The following is a 26,448-nucleotide window of genomic DNA, read 5'->3' as shown; positions in this document are numbered from 1 at the left end:
ATATCATGAACTAATGGAGAACATACTTCTCATAGACAAAACCTTTGACTATTAACTCTAGCAGTGAAATCCTACACATATTTACTAATAATTTACTAATAAGCAAACCACACTCTCATCAATGGGATATTCTCCAAAGTAAGGATTCCAAATATTGTATTTTAGAATGTTGCCATTTACTTGATTTCACACACACAAGAATCATAATTGATTGTTACCTATTCTAAGAAAGTCTCCAGCGCATACAGTTGATTTCCTAAGGTCCTCTAATGACTGACATAAGACAGTTTCTTGCCATAACAATTACAAAACTTTGCAAGAGTTATTAGGTTTGTTATGAGCATTCTTATCCAAAATATGGAAGTGAAACAATTTTGAATGGCAATGATTAGTGAGTTGAACTTTGCTTCTAAGAATCAAAATTTTACTAGTCTCTCTCTCTCCCCCCCACCTCACACAAGAACGTGTGTGTGTCATCCCATGAAACCAAATGTTGGAACATTCAGGCTACACAAAAGAAAGTACTTTTTCACAAACAGCATAGTTGGAATTGATGCTTGCCAGCTGCATTTAATGTAGAATTTGCATGTTTATATAATAGGGCATGGGTAGGCAAACTAAGGCCCGGGGGCCGGATGAGGCCCAATCACCTTCTAAATCCAGCCCACGGACAGTCCGGGAATCAGCATGTTTTTACATGAGTAGAAAGTGTGCTTTTATTTAAAATGCATCTCTGGGTTATTTGTCGGGCATAGGAATTTGTTCCGCAAAATATAGTCCGGCCCCCCACAAGGTCTGAGGGACAGTGGACCAGCCCCCTGCTGAAAAAGTTTGCTGACCCCTGTAACAGGGGATGAGCCCCACTTGTACCGCTCAGCAACCCTGCCTACCCGCCAACCCCTCCCTTTACACCTTGCCCAGTCCTTTCTCCTGTTATAGCTTGCTCGCACAACCCTTAACTTTCTCTCCTTCATTCCCCTCCACAACTAGTGGTGAGGATGACAGTGCTGGTAGTGTGGGGAGGATGTGGATGAAAGGAAGACACGTGGAGGCAGCAATGGGGAGAGAGCATGGCTGGTGCTCTGGGAACGATACAAAGAAAAGCTGCATTTTAAAAAGCAACCTCTCTGTCTCATATCAGCAGCCAACTCCTTCACCCTCTGCCCTGAGGGTAGCGCTGGTGCTGGCAGGGGGACCAGGATGTTTGCTGGGGAACTGCCCTGGACTGTCTTGGCTGTTCCACTGGGATCCTGGTGCTGGGGGTAGGGAGATTTAACCCTTTGACCTTCCTGTGCTCCTGATCTCAGTTGAGCCCCCTTTACCTGCTATTTGCATTAGAGAAAATAGCCTTCCACTGGAATTTTCCTATGCAAATCACAGGCACAGGTTCCCTATATGGACTGGGACTGCAGCGAGGGTAAAAGCCCCCTTACCCTGGGGCCCAAGGTAAGATGTAAGGTAGCAAATGGAACTTTATCAGCCCAGGCCCAAGGGTACCTCCAGAAACTTAAGAGAAAGAGAAGGAAACAGTTGTGGGACTTTCTGCTCCAGGAGGTTCACCAGTTGCCCTACTTACTAGTTTTCAGAAAGCAGGTTTTATTTCAGTTTGTTTTTATATGAGGCTGATGGATGTTTTGATCTGCAGCTATTTAGTCTAAATCTGACTTGTATGATATACAAGTTTTTGTGTAGCTGTTGTCACACTAGGTTTTTATTTTTATTCTGTTTTTATTCTGTTTTGTTTTTATTGATTCTGTAAACCACTGAATACAACATCACTTAACAGCAACATCAGCAACATCAGCAACAAGAAACAAAAACAAAAACACAAACATCTCACAAGATGTTCAAATGTTGAAATACTCAGCGTTTAGGGGAAGACTGTTGTATTTGTCTTCTGGACTGTGCCTGTGTACTATCTAATTGTGATTGTAGCCAATGCCTCTTTGCCCTGACCAAGTACAAGACAAAACTTCCCAGAAAAAAAGGGCTGCTTCTGCCGCCACCACTGCTTTTCTTTTATAACTTCTCTTTTCACCACTGATAGTTCTTTCTGCAGGAAGGGTTGCTACCATAATGTCCAGTGTCTGTGACTACTGTAGGTAGAATGGTAATCTACAACAATGAAGATTAGTTTAACTATTTCTTCTGCTACAGCACAGGGTTACAATTTCTACTCCATCACTGAACAAACCAACAAATTGGAAAAGCAGAGATATCTGAAATTTCATTTTAAAAAATCGAAATACTTTAAAACATTCTTACTTTATAGCCATCACCATGTGTCAGCTTTCCTAATAAGTTTATGTTAACTGAATACAAAAGAAATGTGAAATAAATATAACCAGAAGGGACGATCAAATCTAATTTGATACATTAATGTCATATGCTGTACATGTTACAATACCAGCCAGAGTTAATACTAAGCTGCAGGCTATACTGAGATTTCCAAATGGCAGATTGTTCTAAGTGATACGAAGTATAATTGAAGTAATAAACGATAGTAAAAGCAAAGAACACTGGCAGGAAGAATTCAAGTATTTACTTAAAAAAATTAAATAAGTTAGTTTTGGAAAGAGAAGACAACTGAAATAATGCAGGGCTCAATTTACAGAAAGTTCCTTTTATTTATCTATTGCATTAACCCTTGAACTCTTGCCAGAATTACCAGTAATGTGTAGAACCTACTGATCTAAAGAACGGATGAGAAAAGACATTACAACTTCCTGAAGGCCATGAACTAGCTAAGGGTTTTGCTTTTGTAATTCCAGTTCTGACTTCAGGAAGCCTTTCCCGTGCTAAATTGCCAAACTGCTTTTAATACCAGGGATAGGTGGTTGAAAAGTGCTCTGGTGATTTGTTAGGGGAGAGAAAAAGGAGTCTGGAAGAAAAAAGAGGAAAACAAAGTTTTCTGAAAGCACATGTGTTCCTAAGAACTGGGACTGTATCTATCTATGATAAATCTTCAAAAGCAGAAAAATAAAATCATACACATGCACACACATAATAGTAGGAATCCAAGGAACCCAACACATCAAATCTGGCATACAGAAGGGGGATTCATGCTTAAATGTCTCAAATGGCTTTTGAAATTAAGGGTCACTTCCAAAAAACAGCTAGTTATATAAAATGGGAGTGTATTGCTCAAAGTAATAAAAAGAGAAGGCCCAAGCCCTTTAGCATTCCTACCTCAGATATGTATGGCATGTAGTTCACTTCTAAAGATAAAATTGCTTATACTCAAGGGTGGTATTCATTTAAGTTTTACTCATAAGAGGCCCATTAAAATCAATGAACATGACTAAGGTTCATTGATTTCACTGGGTCTACTCTTAAAAAAACTTAGTTGAGTACCACCCCAAGTGTGCATGATTTGAACCAGAGGTCCTGATTCTCCACTCCAGATGTGTACAGATTGATTGTGAATATTCAGCAACTAGGGAAGCATTTTTTTACATGAATGATTCTTTCTTCACTTGTACCCTGTTATTCAAATCTGATAACTAGGCTGTCTAGAATTCCCTCTTTCACCCCCATCGAGTCTCTAAAACCTGAAATGTACATTCAATCACAGAGTCCTCTTAAAGAGTCAGCATTTGACTGTACCTGAGTAAGTTTTATCCATGCAGCTTAGAAACAAGATATTGCTTATGCAGCTTCGCTAGCTCCTTGTCTTTAGCTGTGTGAGCAGTAAAAAAGGCTCCAGCTTACGAAATGAAGCTATGCTTTCATAACCTTGTATAAGGAATTTGGAGTGGATGATGCGGTGTATATAAAAGATTACGGGCTTGGATGGCTAGGCAGCAAACACACCCATGCTCCTAAATTAGAGCTGATACGAGTGAGATGGACAGACCTATGGTTTTTGGCTGCCTCGTGTGGTGAGCCACTAAACCACAGGTTGGAGCGTCTACATGGGCAGTGAACTACAGAAATAAGTTTGCCCACCCAGTATGGCCACTGGATCCTCATGGACAAGAAAGCAGGAAAGATAAGTTTCCTGCTCCAGTTAAACCTTGCATAAATAACAATGTATTTGATGGGTTTCTGTATTCTTTGGTTGTTTTCTGATCCTGTTTTGTTCTTCAAGTCTTATCTTCTGGCTTCAATATTTAACTATGAATTCCTTTCTCCTGGTTCATGGCTCATCTCAGACCACTACTTATGGCTCAGCCTTGACACAATAATTTTCACGGGAGAGTATCATGTACGAGATGATATACGAAAACCCAGCCTGTGCTTTTAGATCTGTGATGGCTGTTCCACAGAATGAAAGAAAAATGGAGGGAAGGGGAGAAAGACAACTCTATCCTTATTCAAAGATGAAGCTCACTAGATACTACTTTATTATTACTATTTTAAGGAAAAGTTTGATTGAAAATGTTTCAAAAGAACAAATATGGAAGCAAGAATGCTTCTATATCTATGTTATTTATTAAAAATATGCACCGATTTTGCAGGCAGAAAAAAAAATCTAAGAGCACAACCTACAGTGCACTGAAATCAATGTTATACTGAAATTAATAGAACACATGCCTTTGATTAAGTCCCATTTATTTCATTAAGAATTAAGTTTCCCCCAGTTCAGAATTGCTAGTTACAAGTAGAAGCTGTGACCTACACACCGTCATAGGCCACTGTCTACAACTTAGCTCCAAAATGTAGAAAATAACCTACATGAACATCTAGTACATGGGAAAAAGGGTCCAAAACTAAAAGCTTGCTTTCATTTATGGTAGCCCATTCACGAAGTGTTGCACAACAGAAGATGCACAGGACTGGTTTGGATTATAAAAAAAGAGCCACAGTGAGCCTCAGGCTTGCATGCTTCCCCCTTCTCTGGCACAACTGTTTGAAAGGGTTTGTAAGTTTTCTCTTCAATGTTAGACTGACCCTTGACAAACTGTGGTTAAACTTAACTATGATTAGTTGAAACAAGCCAATTTCAAGCCATTGTTCCAACTAACCATAGTGAAGGTTAACCACAGCTTAGGGTTTGGATGACATGTTGAACAGAGGTCATTTTGAAACCCAGAAATGTAAAATCATCTAATGGCTATGCCAGAGGAAGATGGTGCAAACATACAGCACACTGAGGCTTGTTCTTGTAAGGTTAAACCATGGTTTAGTGTTTCATATCTTAATGCCAACCAAGGCCTGAATGCACTTTATGAAGTGCTGCCTAGCTTGGAGAAGGTCATCTTGAACAGTTAAAAAAAATATTTAGCAGTGTGGCACAAGTTTTCAGGATACGAAAGAAAATTTTTAAAGAACGAAGTCTATTAAAAAATAATACAGAAAATTATTTACAGGATGAACATAAAATGAAGAGTCATCAATAATTGAAGCTAGCCAGAGGCATAGCTATTTCTCTACACTAACTGTTGACGATCTAATTCAATTACAAGTATTAAACTCCACGCTGAGGTCAACTGGCCTCACTTCCTCCAATATTACACTTCAACCAGCGCTCATTAATGTGTCTGCTGAATGGATTAGCACATCTGAAGATATATGTACAGAATAGAGGGGGCACAGTCTAATGATAGCCAATTGTTCATTTGTAATAGGGCAAATGTTCAAGGTCTCAACTTATTACCACTAATGTGGAATTTATTAAATTTGAACAAGGGAAAAAAATACCAATGGTGCACAGCAGTTTATTCTTAGGGAGGTTTGAAAATAGCTGGTACTTGCTGATCATAGAGGTTGGCTGCAAACACATTAAATTATTGCATACCTATATATTTAAATGTTTCACGTTACATATTAGATGTTAAGGATGAAGGGTGCATCCTCTAGCAACTCTGTGGGATATCAATTTCTAAATACCCTGGATTTTCCAGTTTTATGATACATTGAAGGTAGATAAAGAAATGGGTGGATAGTCTGGAAACAGTTTCTCTTTCATACCTTTAAACATATGTTGCTTCAAGCAGGTTATACTGACCAACTTAGCATATGACTCCCTCAGCTGAAAGGTATAAGTAACTTGCTGAATCCTATCCATGATCGATATGGGGGATTGCAATTATTCCTCATGAAAATTCAATTCAGAATGGGGGGAGGTTAATATTTCTGTTTGTTATTATGCTATGTATCTCTGTGTTTTTATACTGCAAACTGCCCCACGATCCTCGGATGAAGGGAGGTCTAGTACATTTTTATACCACCCTTCATCTGAGGATCACATGGTGGTTTACAGCATAAAAATTGTGTGTCTGAGTTGATTAAGACCCAACCTTGTCCTTTTGTACATATTCCCTATCACTACAACAAATAGCTGAGCGAGATCTTTAGACGGGCCCCAGAAGATCACTGAGATGGCCCTATTCTAGAATCTCATGAATTGAGGAGTGGGGCTGTGCTTGCAGGACACTCCCACTCCTTCGCATTGCCATCATTCAGCACTGCCACCCTCCATATACTGGGGCTGGGATCTGAAGCAGGAAGCCTGCTCTGCAGATGTGTAGACTCCCCCATGTGATTTAGAACTCTGTAAGTCATTGTGCTGGCAAATAGGGCAGGCAACAATATTCATACCTCCTTCTTTCGTCTTCCAATATATGTGGAAGTGTGTACACTGCTGAGTGCTACAATGCACTACAGGGCCCTCTCTTATTGAAAGGATCAGCTGAAACATGTTGGATCTTTGTACCAAAGCTCCTTTATGATAGGAAGCATCCTTTAAATTTATATCAGACTAGTATACTTCTTATCTAGAAGCACCAAGATACTGTATTGACTGTCATGAAACGTGGCAGAGTTGATTTGTCAACAGGTATGAACAGCCAAAAGCCGCAATAAGATCTCGAACCCTTGAATAAATTATTTGTTCTTTATTCCCTGGTCTTATTATCAACCTAAAGGATAAGGTAATTTCAAAACACCTACCTTTTTTGTTAAGGAGTCATCTGAATCAGAAGGCATTCTAGTTGATACATGAAACATTACTTCCACAGTAGAGGTAGCAAAATATGGAGTGGTCAGTCCAGTGCTTTTGTTTTTTTGCAACCCTCCCATAAAACCACAATGGTTTGTGAGGTTCACCTAAAAAGCACAGAAATCATCACCACATTAGAAAACGCTTAATATCAAGTCCCACACATGCCTCTCAGAAAAGCATATAAAGCACTCAGATGTGAACTGATCCATTGTTACCACTTTACTGCGTTGAAGTACCAAAGGATCCTAATTACCGTATTTTTTGCTCTATAACACGCACCTGACCATAACACGCACGTAGTTTTTAGAGGAGGAAAACAAGAAAAAAATATTCTAAATGAAACAGTGGATGTATGATTTTTGTGGTTCATGCTATGGCCACAGACATGTGATCTGACGGTGAGTTTGGGGTAGCCCAATGCAAAAATCCTGAGGATCCATGTGGATCAATGCTAAAGTCGCCCTAAAGTCGCAGGGGCGCTGGGGGAGTGAACGGGAAGCAAGAGAAGGAGAACGATGCCTCACATACACACACACAGACACACAGAGTATCAATCCTAAAGTCACAGGGCGCTGGAAGTCACAGGGGCGCTGGGGGAGTGAACGGGAAGCAAGAGAAGGAGAACAATCCCTCACACACACACACAGACACACAGAGTATCAATCCTAAAGTCGCAGGGGTGCTGGAAGTCACAGGGGCGCTGGGGGAGTGAACGGGAAGCAAGAGAAGGAGAACGATCCCCCCCCACACACACAGAGTATCAATCCTAAAGTCGCAGGGGCGCTGTGAGAGCGCAGGGGCGCTGGGGGAGTGAACAGGAAGCAGCAGGAGGAGAACGATAGCTCAAGCACACACACACACAGCCCCTACAGTGGCTAATCCAAAATCGGACAGCAAAAAACTGCAGGCAGGGACAGAGAGCACGGGGTTGTTTTAAAGCAGCCAACCAGACAGGAGCTGCTTACACTCGTGTAAGCGGCTCCTCTCCTCTCCCGCTCTGCTTCTCTCCCTCCTCCCCGGCTAGGCTCACTGACAGGAGCCGCTTACACCCGCTTTGCTGTTTCAAAGCGAGCCACGGACTGCTCACGACTGCAGCAGATTCCCCCGCCATCCGTAGGCATTCGCTCCATAACACGCACAGACATTTCCCCTTACTGTCCAGGAGGAAAAAACTGTGTGTTATGGAGCGAAAATTATGGTAACCAGAAATAAATAGAAAGCCAACCAACTCTATACAAGCACGAGAGCACCCCAACATACTTGACACATTAGTACTTTCAGTTTCAGAGCCTAGAGGAAAGAGGTTTTAGGAAGGAGGATGGCAAAATTGTGGAAACACTATCAGAATCATTTCTATGGCATGTTTTAAATGTGAATTCTATGGTGCCAAATGATTATTCCTATTTGCACCATTAACACATGTATGGAGACAGAAAATAGATGGCATGAGGCCTGCCTGATGGTTTAATACATCCCATTTGCCGAGAAGACAAGACCTAAGGAGACCAATGAAAGGGTCACCTCCATGTGCCCACAACAGGGCATGCCGTCAGCTCATTTCAAAGGAAAAAGAATTTATTTTCTTTTAATACTGAACATATGCACGGAAAAAGAAGAGATGGGAAGAAGAAATCCTTGGGAGCCATTGACTAGTATTGAACCCAATATTTGTTCAGCAGGTATGCTACTAGTTGAAGACTTGCCATGTAATTTTTATGGTTCTGTTGGTGGACTCTTTGCAAGGCACCAAATGCAAATTGCATGCCTGGGTAAGGGGCCTTGATTTTCCCCAGCATGCGCTGACACAGCACTCTTGGTCAGGCCCAAACACTTAAATGTAGATGACTATATGGCGCAGATACACATTGTGTTTCAACCTGTGTAGATGGGATCTGTGTGGGATGCGGATGTGGTTTGCCACAAAGAGCAGGGGACACTTCTTGGACACCCAGGCAGCTCTTGCGTGGCCACTGCACTGGGTTTTTGCCTCACTGATTTGTTTACTCTTTTTCTCTATCCTAAGGCATGTTCCTAGCCATGCTCTTGATTACAGAGTCTGTATAATTCTGGCAAACCTTCAAATACACCATCACCCTGTATCTAGTGCTTCCAGGATTCATTTGGCCAGTAAATAAGGTTTCAGTTTAACTATCTGAGAACATGGATGATTAAAACTATTAAGCTTTGAGGAACTTGATGGAAACATCAGGTGGGGGGGTGGAGACACTGTAACCCTAGAGTACTGAAGAGGACTTTGCTCTGGTCTAATCTCCTCTGCAGTTATTTCCATCGCCACATCAACATACACACAATTAGGTTCTAATGGCTGCTTTCAACTCTCTGGCTGTTGCCCTGCTGGTACTTTCATTCATGGCATGCAGTGTGCCACCTCAGGTTGCACTAGCACTTCTAGGCGCCAGAGATCCCAGCTGGAGGATAGCTACCCTTCAGCTATCCTCTTGTTACCCTATCTAGGGATAATGGTAAGATATATGAATTGCAGCATTTGCGCAGTAAGATGGAGCCGATTCTCTCCTATAATTATATGATATTTTGGTCCTAGATTCTGAACAATCAGGACCAGTAAGCCAATCAGATACTATCTTCCTACCACTGGACATGAACTGGCAGATTTCACAGACATAATTGCTGGAAGGTACAGCATATTTCTGAGAGATTGTTAGAATGTTTGTGAAACCAACTTCCTCCTATCCCCAATTTCTCATATCCCACCACCCAAACAAGAATTTTAAGGGAAAAGTGACCTAGGGAAGACTATGAATTCTTCCTTTTATATCACTTTGAGAGTCCTGATGGAGAGGGGGTGGAAATCCCACTTCAGGCAGCTGGCTGGTATCCTCGACTTTCCATTCTCCTGAAAGCTCTATAAACAACTTGTGAACCAGGCAGAATATCAACTCCTGGACAAATGTTCTAGCCTGCAGGACACAAGAGTTCTTTCTCACCAGTCTTGGGATGAATTCCTCAGTAGCTACTATTATAATGGTAACATACAGTCAACCTGAATTACTACAAAGAACAATAAAAAAGGTACCTCCCAACCAAGGCCTGCTACAAAATCCTCATAGGCTTGGCTTCCTCCAGTATTAGTAAGGATGGAGTGTTTGTCCTCTTGTCCCTCAGCAACATAAAATACTGCGATTTTGTGAGTCTCTCGGCTGTAAGACATAGGACTGCAATTACATAAGAATGTACTCTGAAGTCACTAAAGAATGAGATATGCAAACAGAAAAGGGGCGATAACTGCGAAAAAAGCAGTGCTAGTATGTCTTAAATGCTTTTTCTTCTAACATTTTTACACTTATCACTTCCTTTTTTCATTGAAGGTATGCTTATTAGATTGGTTTCCTTTAAATGCCTGCCTATACCCAGCAAGCCTGTAACTTATGATGTGGTTACATTCCAGGGACTGCACCTAATGCCAAAATTGTGTATAGTCAAATCACACTGGATTCAATGGTGGGTGGGACTATTAAAGTCTTTTCCCCTGGATGCATGCCCCCTTTCAATTTTTTTGCCAAGTTCATAAAGCTGAACACTCATGTTAAATGTACCGTATTTTTCCATGTATAAGAAGATGCTTTTTGCAAAAAAATAAATAAAAAAATTGGGTGTCGTCTTATTCATGGATAGTGAATGCAGAGGGGGCAGCAGCAAGCAGGAGATCAGAAGCGGTGATTGGATGGGTGATTGGTGGCTGCGGCAAGGCCTGCTGATGATTGGTTGTGGCAAATGGGCAGGCGATTGGCAGCTGTGGTGAGGCGGGCAGGCGACTGGCGGCTGTGGCAAGTGGGCTGTTGGTGGTGGCGATTGCGCAGACAATTGGCGGCTGCAGCGAGGTGTGCGATCAGCAGTGGCAAGCGATTCGCAGTAGCAGGCAGGCGGGTGAGCGATTGGCGGAAGTGACCTCCCCCACCCCCCAAAAAAGCTAAACAACTTAATTTCGGGTTTAAAAAATAGGGGGCGTCTTATACATGGGGGCGTCTTATACATGGAAAAATAAGGACTTAAGTTCATGGCTCAGAATAATGGTTCGTATGCAGTTGCAATGGACAAATTAGGGGGTAACAGAGGTGTAAGGAAAACGCTGAGAAAGTTAAGAACTCTTGAACTTACTCTTACCCAGGCTTCCTCAAACTCGGCCCTCCAGATGTTTCTGGCCTACAACTCCCACAATCCCTAGCTAGCAGGACCAGTGGTCAGGAATGATGGGAATTGTAGTCTCAAAACATCTGGAGGGCCATGAATATAGTCGGCAGATATGAACACACAGATTTCAGTAGCAATTCCCCATGCATAGTAATTATCATTGAAGATATGAGCAGGCAATATGCTGAAATGCTACCTGTTTTGTTTATTAGTAAATTGTTCAATAAAAGTAGATGCTTAAAATAAAATAAAAACCTTCAGTACTCCTTAATTTGAGCAACTGCCCTCCAAAGGAATTATTCGGTCTTGAGGGAAATAGTTCTTCCCTCGCTTCTTGGAATACTTCACCTGCAGTCAGCTCCATTCCCTTTAAAGCAATGATGTCTTAAGCAATGACTTTATTCCACAGCTAAGAAATTAACTACTTTTAACTCTTTTTACAGCTTTATGGCTTAGACCACCAATAAACTGAACTGAATTAAAATTAACTACAGTGTAGGAATTGACACCTCAATCCTAAAGACAATTATTTAACAGTAAATCCTGAAAATTGATAGAATTCGCACCCTGATCACAAACACCATTTCTTGAAACACATGCTGAAGTAGAAACCATTAGCTACAAAAGCATTTTCAACAATGAGATGATTTAACACAGATTAAAAAGGGTTCATAGCGGGTAACTTGCCATTGTCTTGAATCCAAATTTCTAAGTTCTCGAAGCAGCTTTTCATTTTTTTTCAGAAGATGAAAGCTCCTCCTAGATAAGGAAATATAACAAATGTTTTCATTGCCTGTGCAATGACAGATATAGGACAGCACAAGGCATTTTCAATTCCATTCATGCAATCTCCTACGGTTTTCTTGCCTTTTGTAAGACATTTTCCATATCAAAGATGAATAGATCTTTTAAAAATAATATATACATATAGTTATTTTTTTATCCCAGGTGGTCTTCTGCATCCTTGTTAGTGACTTGAACATAATCCCCACTTCATTCCCCTTCTTCCCATTTAATCTGGAGGGCTGAACAGGACTCCCTTTGGTGCACATAAAACCTGCTCTTTAGTAGGCCAGGCGATAACTGCTTAGTGATAAAAAGGTACTTCCATGCCAGCCAAAAAACACAACAAAAAACACTGAACTGTAGGCTGCAATATAACAGAGTAAGCAAAGCCGAGAGGTTCCCCCAGATTAGCTATAGAATTTTAAAAGCCTAATGATGTTACTGTAAAATAGCTATCTTCCACTTACTATTTGTACTTCTGGCACTGCTCATAAAACCTGTGAGCGGAGGACTCCTAAGAACAGTGCCAACAAAAGAGAATAGTCTGCTTTGACAAAAATAACATGTCAAGGAAAAGGAAAAGAAAGAAGTGGATCTGCTGTAGAAATTTTTAGCTCACTCTCTCTCATAAAAAACAGTATGTTTTTAAATTGAGATTTCTAGATTTTTGTTCATATACTGATGCTTCCCCCAGGGAAATACTGTCCATAATAGATGGGTTAATTAAGTATCTGCTAACTGTATTAAAACCCTTTCATTTTGGAACCTATGCAGAAGTAAATAATTGTAAATGGAAAAAATGCTTTAAAACATTTGATTTATTAGCTCTTGATTCACAGTCAAGATTACTATAAATCAAACAGAAGAAATGGCTGTTTTTTGTTTGTCTGCTGTGTGATATCTGCATAACATTTCAAGGAACAGTCTGCTAAATTTTCTTAAGCCATCATTTTACATATTCTCCTAGAAGCTTACACATAACCCCTCCTTAAAAATAATGTCCATAAAAACAAACTGCTGACCCAAACTTTGAAATATGATCAGTCTTGACTAAGAATAAAAGGTGTTAAAGGTGCCATATAGGAGTTCAGACTAAGAACAAAGAAGGGCAGTCCTCTATATAAATCCTAACCAAACTCTGTGAGCGGGGAATCAGTGCAACACAAAAAGCAAAATGACCTTCCTTCCTCTGCTGTCTATAGGGAGGGATGAAAATGATTTTCTGCCAGTCTGTTGCAAGTTTATCAGAACACTTAACTAAATTAAGCATTGTCAGAACATTTAATAACACTAAAAGCAATTATAAGCTGCTCTTTAACAAGACAAAACACAGTTAAATTTTAATGCGACAACTGTGGTGATGGTCACAACTTAAGATACCTTTAAAAGGAGATTAAATAAATTAATGGAGGATAATGCTATCAGTGGCTACTAGGCATGACGGCTATTATGCTCCGTCCGGAATCAGAGACAGCAGTTGCTGGAGAACAACAGCAGGAGAAGGTTCTCATGCCCAGATCGGTTGACCACTGTGTGAAACAAGATGCCAGAATAGATAGGACTTTGGTCTCATCCTGCAACGCATTCCTGTTTTTTTCTTAAGACATTAAGGGAGATATGAGGCTACTTCAAAAAACAGCAGTCCTGTATCTCCTTCTCTGCCCAGCAGCCCCTGCCCCAAGGTAACCTCTGATAATACAAAGCATGTCATGTCTTTGATTTAGGCTACCCTTGCTCATTTGCATGGGAAAAGTTGGTGGGTCAGGGAAGTATTAGTTGAGGAGGACAAATGTGCTGCTGCTCTTTTCAGCAGCCACCACGTTTCTCTTATAACGTCAACTTCAGTTCTGAACAGTACAAACGAAAGAATAGCTAGTCTTTAACAGTGAATAATGTTATCTTTTTACCTTTTATCCCAAGAATTCATTCCCAGAATACTAAGAAGCAATCTGCAATAGTAAAATGACGAAGAGGGCTTCTGCGGAGTTGGCTCATCCTGCTCCATAGCCTTCATATTTAAGTCACTGAAGTGCTTTTCAACAAAATCTCTCTCTTCCGTATGTTGCTTAAGGATTGCATTAATTACATCATGTTCCTGCTTCTCTGAAACACACAGAGGTTGAAGAGCAGGAACATTGAGCGATACACCTGTCCTCTGCAAGCACTCTGGGCTAGCGATTCCTATATACTGCAAGAGCTCATCAAGGACATCCTCTTCGTCCCTAATTGTGTCCCATGTTGGTACAGTCTCTCTACATCTTTTTTTTACCTGGAGTGCAATTCCATCCTTTACGCATACTTCTTCTACATACACAGTAGGTTCTGACACATCTTCTGGCTTCTCTTGATGGGGTAGTGAGAGGACAAAAGAAGTTGGTTCGGACAAACCACAAAGAGGTGGAGGTCCATACAGAATGGCAGAATCCCAGGAATATTTGCCAGAGAGATCACGCACTATAATTCTAACATTTGAATTAGCTGATGCAAGCCCAGCAGACAAACCGCCTCCAGGCATGTTTTCTTCCGCTCGGATTTGTATACAGGAAACTAAAGTTGTTCTGTTTAACACGAAGAACTGCAGATTGGGATTCTCAAAGAGCTCAGGAGAAAGTTCAAGGCTTTCACTGTAAGGATTGTCGTTGTTTTCACACACTTGACTCGTGAGCATAGCAGGTCCCCCACTCATGGGATAATGGCCTAAATGGTTTACCAAATGAGTGATCACAGTGCGAGCTGCCACAGAGATCAGTCCTTGTTGCATGTGAGATTTTACTGCAAAACAAAGGGCAATAGATTAAGTTATATAGATAAAAAAAAAATTAAAATGCTGGTTAGGCACAAAAGGAAACATTTAAGTCTGAGGAGTTCTGAGGTGACCTGCGTGAAACCAGAGAACAGTCACAGTGAAAAACACATTCCCCTAGGGATGTGCACTCTCAAGCAACAGGAACAAAGAAGAAAAGAAGCACTTCGACGATCCAGTCCTAGGATTTCTGTGCCAAACAATAAACACAAAACAGGCAGTGTTATGTCAATGATGCTGTTATTATTTATCATTTCAGAAGTGCTTAAACTTTACTAAATACCATACTCAGTCCCTGCTCAAGGATTACAAGTGAAAATGCACAACACAAAAAGAGAATGGAATGGAGAGAAAGAGAAAATTCATGCTCCACTTCTTAAAGTTACATAGCTGTTCTTATAATGGTTGCTTGGAATAGAAACAGTTCAAGGAAATTAAGTGCCAAATGGCAGCTGGTCTCTCACCCAAGCCAATTTCAATTGCCAGGATGTTTGTGTTATGAAAACACAACTTTGTGAATGGTCACGGTTAATAGCGTAAATATCACCGTCTGTTCTCTCTACATTTCCTTTCCTTCTGGCTCAGGAATGGGTGGTGTGGTAAGGCAGGAGCCTCCTAGAAGCACCACCACTGCCACATACCGGGACAGTTACAGATAGGTAGCCGTGTTGGTCTGCCATAGTCAAAACAAAATTAAAAAAATCCTTCCAGTAGCACCTTAAAGGTAAAAGGTAAAGGTACCCCTGCCCGTACGGGCCAGTCTTGACAGACTCTGGGGTTGTGCGCCCATCTCACTTAAGAGGCCGAGGGCCAGCGCTGTCCGGAGACACTTCCGGGTCACGTGGCCAGCGTGACATCGCTGCTCTGGCGAGCCAGAGCCGCACACAGAAACGCCGTTTACCTTCCCGCTGGTAAGCGGTCCCTATTTATCTACTTGCACCCGGAGGTGCTTTCGAACTGCTAGGTTGGCAGGCGCTGGGACCAAGCAGCGGGAGCGCACCCCGCCGCAGGGATTCGAACTGCCGACCTTTCGATTGGCAAGTCCTAGGCGCTGAGGCTTTAACCCACAGCGCCACCTGCGTCCCCTAGTAGCACCTTAAAGCACCTTAAAGACCAACTAAGTTAGTTCTTGGTATGAGCTTTCGTGTGCATGCACACTTCTTCAGATACACTGAAACAGAAGTCACCAGACCCTTCTATATAGTGAGAAGGTGGGGAGGGGTATTACTCAGAAGGGTGGTGGGATTGGGTGATTGGCAGATAGCTGTGATGAGCCTGTTGACGACTCTTAACGACTGCAATAGGTCTTACAGGAAAAAGCAAGGGGTGAGAAGGTGAAAAATGGCTTTGTCATGTATAATGAGATAAGAATCCAATGTCTTTGTTCAGACCAGGTCTCTCCATGGTTTTAAGTTTGGTAATAAGTTGCAATTCAGCAGCTTCTCTTTCCAGTCTATTTCTGAAATAGTCTATTTCAGAAATAGACTGAAATAGTCTATTTCTAGTCTATTTCTGAAATATTTTCCAGTCTATTTCTGAAATATTTTACCGGGACAGTGAGGGGTGGGGCAGAGTGGCAGTGAAGTTGGGGCAGTGCAGGTGCACCTGACAGGCTTGATTGGCATGCCTGCCTTGCACCAGTAAGTGCAGGCCCTGCAGTGCTGCCCTGATGCCTGCTTTTGCTTTACTGTGCCCAGACTTGCACCCCCAGCAACTCAGGATAACATTTCCAGCATCTGATGAAGTGGACTCTTTCCCATGAAGTCTTATGCCATAATAAATTGAGCGGTCTTTAAGGTGCCACAAGACATATTTTCCTGCAACACTCTAACATAGAGCTACCCCTCTAGAATTCAGAGTATCACTCTGCTGGTACAATCCACTTGCAGAAGACCCCTACTTTTAATGGTACCAGACCATTTCGCAAAGGTTCCATACAAAGCCTATTTAGAGCACCGTAAGAAATGCATATAAATGACTATTAAACTGCTTATGTGATGAAAACAATATTATTTATACAGTGACCAAATTCTATTATTTTATTGTTTAATGACTTTATATGTTGCCCTTCAGGGCAAAGCCCTCCCAAACATATAGAGAAAAGAGAATTAGTTTCCTATACATAGCAGGATAATTCACTTTATACACAAAAGCAGGAACATTATGCTTCCATATAATTTACAGAACAACCCACCAGGCAATGCTTCTAGTAAAGACCCCCAGTGATCATCCTTTTACCCATCTACCTGCGAACCATTCTGCCATGCCTACATACCAATATTGTTTTTGGTGCCCAGGTCACCCCACCCTGGCTCCATCTCTCTCCAGGAATGTTCTGATTTCTCAGTCTATGTAACGTTATTCTAATGGATGGAAAGATTTTGGAATTTCAACAGCACTTTCTTAGCCACTGTTTAGACTAACTGACTTTCTGTTATCCAGAGCCCTTCTCTTCTACAGGACACACAGTAATCCAAGAGGCCACGGAGAATAATCTAAGAACAACAGAGGGGCTGCTTCTTCCTTTCCCTCTGATGGCCTCAGTAATGATAGCTGTTAGCTAGAGGGAAGGAGGCTCTCAGCTGGAGCTGTACCAAAGAATGATGCTTCTTTTCCTTACAGTAGCCCCCAGCATGCCAGCAAATCGCTTCCAGAGAGTTGGGGAATCCTCCTGAAAATATTCTGCACACAAATAAAATAGCTGAGGCTTTGTGCAGAGAGTTCTGGAGGAGGAGTGGGATCTGGATTCAGCTCTTGTCCCTGACAAACAGCTGATTCACAGGATTTTAATATTGCTAAAAGGGAACTGCATGCCTATCTTCAGCTGCTCAGCATGTGCTCCTATGCATTCAGATAAGGTTATGCCAAGCAACTCCCACTTTTTGGAAATTTTATTTATTTATTTTTTTAAATGATATTTATTAAGATTTTCCAATTACAACAAAATAAAAAACAAAAGATCCAATTTTAAAATCTTTTTCCCAATAACATCTTTTCAGGACTTCCCCTCCCCTCCCCCTCCTGTATCCCAATTCTTACAAATAAACAAAAAAAATTCAACAAGTTCTTATCCCAGATTTAAACTTATTATCATTGACCCAATTTTAAAAATATTTTCCCATCCCCTAAAATTGACCTGTTCCCTTCCGCGAGTTCCCCCCTTTAATACGCAATACAGATTAAAAAATTAAAAAAAAAAATTTACACCCTTTGGATTCCAAATTTCCCTCCCCCCCTTTCCTGGTTGCGTTCCCAATGTTCCTCAACGTCTGATGTCTTCCTGGAGTTCCCACATCTCTCTAAGCCATAGTCCTTTCCCAGTCATCTTTAATTTCGAATGTCCAATCTTGGAAGGAGTCTGTCTCAAAAAAAGCCCATTTCTTCCATCCAGATTTTTATATCTAGGAGTAAAAACTCCAATTTTATTTCTTTAAGCCTATCAAATCTGGATGTCCCAAATGTTCCCACTTCCAGCTTTGTCCAGTTCTTATTATTTTTGTTGTTCTTGTTGATCTCACTCCTCCTTTTTTTATTATTTTTCCCTGCTCTCCTGCACAAATGTTCTAATTCCAAAAGCTTCTAATTCCTCTACAGAGGCTTGTTATTCAGAAACAAAACATTACGTCAAGTCCCTTTCATTCTTCAACAGATAAATCCATTGTCTCCTTTAGTGTGTAGACCTCTGTAGACAAAATAGTGTTCCATTTCTGCAGTTTCCCAGGAGATAGAAAGTTCTGGTCAAATTCCACGCCAACAATACTTGTAATATCCCTCGGCTCCTCTAGGTGGTTTGCAATAACTGAATTCCCTTCCAGATCACGTCCACCAGTCAAAATAACTTGTTATTCCTTGTTTAAAACAATTTGTATCCAATTTGTAACGAATGTAACCGGCAAAGTCCTCGTAACAAAGTTCTCTATTTTATTCTTCCGCTTTGACAGCTCTTTGACAGCTGTCAAAACCTCTATTTCTCTTCTCCCGGCGCTCTCACAAATCGCTCCCAGGGTTCCGGGGGGGAGGGTTGCTTTTTAATTCAATTCAATTCCACTTTTCTCCTCCAGCTCAGTCTTATAATTTTCCCTCGCGAAGTTAATAACTTTGTCAAAATAAGGTTGCTCTCGATCTTAGTTGTCAAATCCTTTGCTTTAACTCTTCTACAATGGGGGGGGGGCTGACTTCCTTTTTGCGCCTCCCCCGCTCGCTCCGAATTTTTTAAAAAAAATTATCCCCCTTTTTAGTCCAGGTTCCGATTACTCACGGGTTATTCTTTTAAGTCCAGATTTTCAATAGAAGAAGTCAGCGCTCTCTGTCGAATGGCTTGCGGCTTCGCTCGGCAGGGGAAGCGAAGGACTCAAAGCACCACCCCCCCGTCACCCGCTCCGCAGCCTTTAAAAAGGCTCTTTCGCAGGTCGGGGGGGCGCAAAAGGTGCCAGCCGAGTCACCATGTCCATGGGTTTCAGCGCCCATGGTTTTTGAGGGTCCCCGCGTCGCCGGCGCGGTAGGACGCAGCCCCTGCCGTGCAGGCTCCCTCCGGAGCTCGGAGGGAGTCCGCCATTCGGCGATGGCGCCAACCCGGAAGTCTCTCTTTTTGGAAATTTTAATTTAGAATTTTGTCAAACATTTAAGCAGGGGTAGCCAATCTGATGCTCTCCAGAATCTATGGACTACAACTCCCACCATTCCTGGCTGAGGTTGATAGTCAAAAACAGCTGGAGCACCCCATGTTGCCTACCCTGATGTAAGTTATTTGAATTTAATAATTACCTGTAATACAGAGATTATACTAATGGTACATTTCTAGGTTTCACAAACAGCTTTTTGAACCCTTGAATCCAAATGCATGGTGCCTTGAAAAGCGCTGCCCATACTTTCATTTTTATGTAAATTCTAATAGCAGACCTCCTGTTGATTTTCTCCAATGACAATTTCCAAAAACTATCAGTAGCAAATTGCAACAGGGTTTCTTGCTTAATTTGTGTAGTTTGCGCATATTGTCAATGCATGACAGCTTCATGAGTCCATCTGACTTTTACTTTTCAATTGAGTATACAAGGTTATTCAGAATTTGATTAAGTGGTTGTCTTCATAAAAAACAACAACCAAGCAATTCCTTCCTTAGGAGACTCCTCTCTGTCCATATATATTCTGAGGTCAACCTATCATAAGGTGGTAAGATCAAAACCTCCCTTGGATTATAGAAAGGCACACCTGTCAAGCCAATTCTATGATTCTTTTCTTTTCCATTTTCAACACTGGTTTCAATCAATGGAAACTATGTACTTGGGGTGGTTCCTGAAAATCTCTGTTCTTCAGATGTCACCCACTGATTATAATAAAAGGATGCAGCTCAGAGAGAGACAACACTGTTAAGAGCTAAATGTTAAAAACCAGGGAGTAACTATCTCCGAGACTCTGGTTGACTCTGAGAGATAGCTCTGTCACCCAACCCTCTTTTCCCCACAGTACTTCATTGCTCACTCAGTCTTCTCATCACATCTGCACTGGCATAGTGCTATTCATACCGTTTACTCCTATGTATGACTGGCATCAGTTATAATAAATTTCTATAACTTCTGGATTTTAATAGTGCTTAAAACCCATTAATATATGATGAAAATAAAGGTGCCAGGAGTCTTTCTCAGTGCTGGCTATTTAAGTTTTATAATTTAAAGTTACAAAATATTACATTTTATGTAACATTAAAAATAATATCACACTCAAAAAAGACAATCACAGCATACATAGCAGAAACACGACGACAATTCCAGAAAGAAATACTGAAAGGCACCCAGTAAAAGAAAACAGGAAGGTAAAAACAGCATAACCCTACACTTAGAATTCAGCTCTATACCCATTTACTTGGGGATAAGGCCCATCCAGTTTAGAGCCTTAATGCAGCAGCTCCCTGCATCTATTTGTGCTGTCCAGAAAGCATGACAGCAGCACAATGAGCAGAGGATCCGGTGCTGCAGCCTCACCCCGCCAAAGTGGCTTCTGCTTGCTGTTTATTCGGGTGCACTGGAGCACTCTGCACAGGTGGGGTTTCCTCAATAGTAGTGAAGTCCCCTGCACCCTCCAACGGAGGCTGGCAGATCTGGACAGGGTTGGGTGGACTGATACTTCCACCTTATCTAACCCACACCAATATTGTGAATCAGGGGTATGGATTGCTGTGCCCCTTCTGAGTAGACATCTGTTACATTTTTGCCATTAACCACCAGCCGACTCAAACTGCTTAATGAATCTTCTGCCATACATGTATCATGAGTAGTATGATTTGATTTACTATCAGGTAGAATGACAGGCAGATGCAAAGCACGTATGGTCTTATTCATGTAGTTAAAAGGTAGCAAGGGCTCAAAAGCAGATGTGCACAAACCTTTCTGTTAAAGAAGGCTTGTGCATCTCTGAAGGTGGAGGACAATTCAAATGAAATGTATTTGCCAGTTTAGTAGCTGACAATCTGCTATCCTTTCAAGTGTGGCTGAAATTTACTGCTTGAGGCAGCACGTTTCATGGTGGGACCAGCTCTGCTGCTGCTGTTCCATCCTTTTCGCTGATATTAACTCCTAGAGTTTCACATGTCTATCGCACCATGGGATTCAATATACTTGTTACGGGGTTTCAATGAGTTCTTAACAGTTATTCTTGGGTTTCAAGGCATACTCATCTGGAAGAAGCAACAGTATGCTTCACTTAGTACACCTACTAAAGCTCTTCCTTCTATTTGTCACCATGTCCACTTGCCTGTTTTGTAGAAAAACAGGGTAGCTGAAATTTCAGAGTAGTGCCTCTCAAAGCACTCTGCATTACAAGAGCTTTTATCCTGAAACACTTCTGCATAAGATAAAACAGATACAAGCATCCAAGCATCAAGGAAAGTAGACAGACACAGGGAGGTGATGACAAATCCAAACTAGGGTGCCCACTGTCCTGGATTCTTCAGCTTTAGTATCCTATAATGCACCTCAGTTTATTGGAAATGCACCAAACTACCTTTCCATATGCCTGAAATCCCTACCAAAGCTCAGTCTCTTACAGGCAAGGATGTGCTATATTGAAAACAGAAATGAGACTGGATCTCTCTCTTTCATGAAGTATTCTTCATATTACTGAATGTTGGAAAACCCAGTGGGCTTGCATCAACTGGATGTCTTGGGACTGGGCTATCATAGAGTCAACAAGACGTATATTGGACATCTGGGGTGCTTAACTGGTTCAAAGCCCTGCATCTTGCCACTATTGCCACATATCCAGGATGTGTTTTAGGATCATACATTTCTGTTGTCCAGCAATTGCAACAATTGATGCCCTGATGGACCCAGTAAAACGGTCAGTCACACCAGGCAGCTAAAAATAAGGGTGGGGGGAGAAGGGCTGACCAGAAAGAGGGGAAAACAAAGAGCCAGGGCTCCATTGTGAACCTCCCAACATCTAGGGTTGGGTCTTGCTTTCTGACATGATTTTACCCCTGAGTACTAAAAAAAAAAAAAGCTTTCTTTTCTCAATCGCTCTTAAGAGTTCCAGGAACTACAGATTGCTGGGGAATGGTGAAAAATACTTAGGTGATACCTGATATCAGACATACTCAGATGAGACCTACTGAAATCAACGGATGTGTAAGAAGTCCATTGATTTCACTGGGTACACTCTGAGCATGAATAATGTTGGATACCATCCTTAATATTTAATACTGCTAAACCAGCACTAAAATCCATGGAACAGTAGCTCATTAATCTCACCCAACTTCCTTGGAAATTATTTTAAATGGAAAAAGTTAGGTTACTAACTTATATAAAACAACACCACATACATAAATTTAGGGCTTTAACAAGAAACCAGAAGCATTAGTCCTGTGGGGAAATGTACAAATGAAGGATAGCAATGCTAAGGTTTTGTGCATGAGACATTCATTTAAAGAGTGGGAGGGGGGAGCTATTCAAGGTTGTCTTTTCAAATTGCCAGATTAAACAAATCACACAGCATTTGCTGCAAACCCATAATTACACATTATTATAGTATACAAAAGCAGAAAGGCACAAAAAGCTACTGCAATTCTCTACACTTGCAATGGAACATGTAGGGGAAGTTAATTTTGGTAAATACTTTAAATATTAGCTTTGCATAATATGTATAGGTGAAACTGTAATTAGGGCAGAATGAATCCTTCGATGTTTCTTTCATTCTGACCCTGCAGATGATTACTCTTTGCTAATAAGACCACAGCCATTTGACAAAAAGCCAACTACAGTACCTTGCTTCATTCTTCAGTAAATTTAATAATTACCGCTCCTCCTGCCAATAGTTCTCAAATCAGATTTGTTCAATCCAATACTGAGCTTATTAGAGGACAGCTCTGTGTTCAGAATTCTTTGGCCAAAAAAGTACTTGAAGATGATGAAGCATGCCTTAGACAAGGGCACAATGATTAGCCATTTTCTCCACATAAAAAAAACAGCACGGAGTCACTACAGACCACAAAATCACCTGCTGTTAGCACACAGCTGCTACAAAAAGGTTCTGCATTTATCTAGTCCTTAATGCCACTAAGGAAGCCTAAAGGGAACAGCTTAATACAGGAGGAGAATGACACTACACAGAATATTTGGTATCAGTATTAAAGCCTATTTTTTCCAAATTTCCGTCCACCAGGACCATTTGATATTTGCTAAAAGAAAAAAATTCAGCTTAAAACTTCTTGCAACCTTTATTTCAAGGTGGTGTATTTACTGAGAAAAAAATAAAATACTCCCAACATGGAAAACTCTTCAGGAAACAATGAAGCTTCACAAAAACATTTCTTTACGAATATAAAACAAAATGTCAACTTTATATTAAATTGCTTTTATCGGAACTCAACTATTCTGCATCTGGTTGTTTGGAAAAGATTAAGATAATTCCTCTAAAACCAAAAAATTATACATAATGCCAGTTGTTTGCAATGTTGCACAGAGGGCAAAAGGACCCATATTAAATGGATTTTTATGTACTATTTTAGTAAACAGAGTTGCAATTGCTCAAAATTACACTGATTTATTCCACATTGATTTAGCACTATCTAGAGATCATAATGGCATTAGATGTAATATAAAATCCACACTTTAGACACTTCAGTATCGGAAATCTACATTATTTGGTCAAAGGGAGGTGTTCATCAAGGCAAACAGACCTTCTGTGACTGGCTGGAGTTTTGACGACCGTTCTGAATCTGGAGAATGTAATGGCTCTGGCTCCTTCAAACTTTCCAAATGCATAAAAGGATCATAATCAGAAGATGCCAAATCAGATAGGCTGACAGGAAAATATTTGGGGTTGCTAAAGCACTGAGATCCATAAACACACCCATGAAGGACCTAAGAATAAAAATGAAGTTTAACATAATAAAAGTATCAAGAAAGGAAACAAACAAAAGAAATAAAAATAAACAGACTGGACACAGTAGTTAGTGTGTGATGCTTTGCTGGAAGTACAAAAGCAAACATAAAAAGCTGTCATCAGTTTTATCTGCATGGGAGGAAAGGCCATAATAAACCTATAATATTCTTAGGAAGACAAATTAAATACCCTGATGGGACCATGGAGGTCTTTTTAAATGCTCCAAATTTCTGTTTTTACTATGATGTTTCACAGGTATGCCATGAGATGTAATTTAGACAGACATTTCACTATTGTGATATGTACTGTAGGTACTGACAATTATTCTACCCCAATTGCATGTGCTTAGATTTTCAAAACGCTCTTCATAAACAGAGATATGAACCCCACATGCAGCCACTTCTCTCCTTCTCTTTGTGCAAGTAAGTGAACAAGCCATGAAGTTAACTACCATCTCCCATTAAGTCCAAAGTGGGATACTATATTCAACAGCTTCTAAACAAACAAGGATATGAAGACAACGATAAACCATGGTTTGTTAGGGAGCCATTAACCATAGTTTCCCAGTTCAGATTTTTTCCTGGCTTGTATGAAGAGAGTAACAAGGCTGCAGCATGCAGTTACATAAGGCATGGCCATCTGATTATGACCACTGAGAGAACTTTTACTGGTTATCTGAAGTGCTATTTGTCATATTCAATGCCCTTCACGGCTTAGGAGCTTGGTACTTGGAAGGATTGTCTTTTTATGTGACGGCCTTCTGAAGCTGCATATCTGTTTTGTATTTTTTATAGGTTTTGCTTGTTTCTTCCAACCCTTTTATTCTTCTCACCTTGTTAGTAAAAACTTTAAAGATTAAATAAAATGTAACACACCTGCACCATAAATCAAAGCAGGGGAAGGGGGAGGGGGAGCAGCAGCAGGTACCTTATATATGCAGTTGAGAACAGATTTTTCCATTTTATCATTTTCAGATCCTGAAGTGTGAACAGGTTGCAACAGTGTCTTTAAAGGCAATGCCATTATCCAGTCCAACAGACAGAGAAGTAGAGAGACCACCAGCTGCAACAGAAGGATTTCTAAATTACAGCTAACCATAAAGAGGAATCTGCTTACTCTCTGCTTTTGTCCTTTCTTAATTTAGCCTCAGCATTAATCTAGCTCAATGGTAGCACAGTAGTTTGTATATTATGTCCAACTGTTTTTTTGGGGGGCATATAGGCCAAATGTACATGGCATGAATGCACTAAAATGTCATCTATTTGAGTGTCGTTAGGAGAGTTCAGCACAACACTTTTAACTTTGAATGGAATGCACCTATTGCTAACAGGAGCAGAGTGATTAAAGGCTACCTAATACAGAAAGAAGAAAAACAGATACATTATGTGGCAGCCTGTATATGTTTTGAATGCTCAAAAAAAGGTTATAGTTTCTTGCAGGAACCAGTCACTTCAATGAGTCTTTCTAACTATTGGATGGTATCCACACTATACATGAGCAGAAAACTCCAGCAATAGGCCATCCCACTCCATTCTCTCACCTGCAGCCCTGAAAACCCTGGATATAATCCACTTTCTATTGCAAAGAAAACAAATGGCTGGGACCAGAGTATACTTAAGAAAGATGACATAATTCATACCCTCTTGTCCTGTTCGTAAGAAGAAGCTTCTGTACTGGGCAAGAGATGAGTGATGGTTGCTATCAGGATCTATGGGAAAGAAATTTTTGCTGTTACATTTCTACCATTTTTATACTTTAAATAAACTGTTTAATCCATTGGCAGACATACTTTGAAAAACAGTTTTTGGTAGTTTTTGTTTAGCCTTTGTATTTTAAAACTTTTTCTTAGGTTTTCAAGAATATATACATAAGCAGAGGAAGTTATGTCCTGAATAAAATAAGCTGATACAATTGCATCACACTGTTATACTGTATTTCCCTCTGCAAACATACCCAGAACCACTATAATAAACAGACAAACAATCTAACTGAAGCAGGACTAACCCCCTCCCTGTCCCCTGCAACCAGCACACACTTTGGTTCCAAGTGTCATGAGAATGTCCCATTACTCTTCAGCAGGTAAGTGTAGCAAAGAAATAACAATTTACATGCAATGCATAATACATACCAAAACATATTAAATCTATCAAAATAACAATTTACTTCAAGATGTTTAAAGCCTCCTATGAAGTCATTTGCCTTTTAATCACTATATTGGGTCACTATATTTAAATATATTTTCACATTAAAACATAGGAATGTGTGAACCCTGATGGTTCAAACTAAAAGCCTACTGATACAGTCCAGTTATCTGTTTCCTACATTGGCCAACCAGCTGGTCTGCAGAAACATATAGCCTTGACCAAAG

At 40.7% G+C, this 26,448-nt stretch overlaps 1 protein-coding gene across 10 annotated transcripts in view; it reads right to left on the bottom strand.

Moving 5' to 3' along the window:
* Positions 1-26,448, bottom strand: part of RALGAPA1 (Ral GTPase activating protein catalytic subunit alpha 1) — a 129,005-nt gene that overhangs the window by 27,812 nt on the left and 74,745 nt on the right. For all 10 annotated transcript variants that reach the window (XM_079954057.1, XM_079954060.1, XM_079954062.1 and 7 more), the window contains 7 exons: positions 25,720-25,788; positions 25,008-25,142; positions 23,875-24,058; positions 13,810-14,674; positions 11,804-11,875; positions 10,002-10,125; positions 6,895-7,050 (listed from right to left, as the gene is read on the bottom strand). In XM_079954057.1, the coding sequence (XP_079810183.1) occupies positions 6,895-7,050; positions 10,002-10,125; positions 11,804-11,875; positions 13,810-14,674; positions 23,875-24,058; positions 25,008-25,142; positions 25,720-25,788 (1,605 nt within the window). The remainder of the gene's footprint in view (positions 1-6,894; positions 7,051-10,001; positions 10,126-11,803; positions 11,876-13,809; positions 14,675-23,874; positions 24,059-25,007; positions 25,143-25,719; positions 25,789-26,448) is intronic.

This window comes from Podarcis cretensis (genome assembly GCF_951804945.1).
Source record: "Podarcis cretensis genome assembly, chromosome: 1".
Lineage (NCBI taxonomy): Eukaryota > Metazoa > Chordata > Lepidosauria > Squamata > Lacertidae > Podarcis > Podarcis cretensis.
Note: the sequence above shows the minus strand (reverse complement) of the source record. Positions and strands in the feature narration are given on the sequence as shown.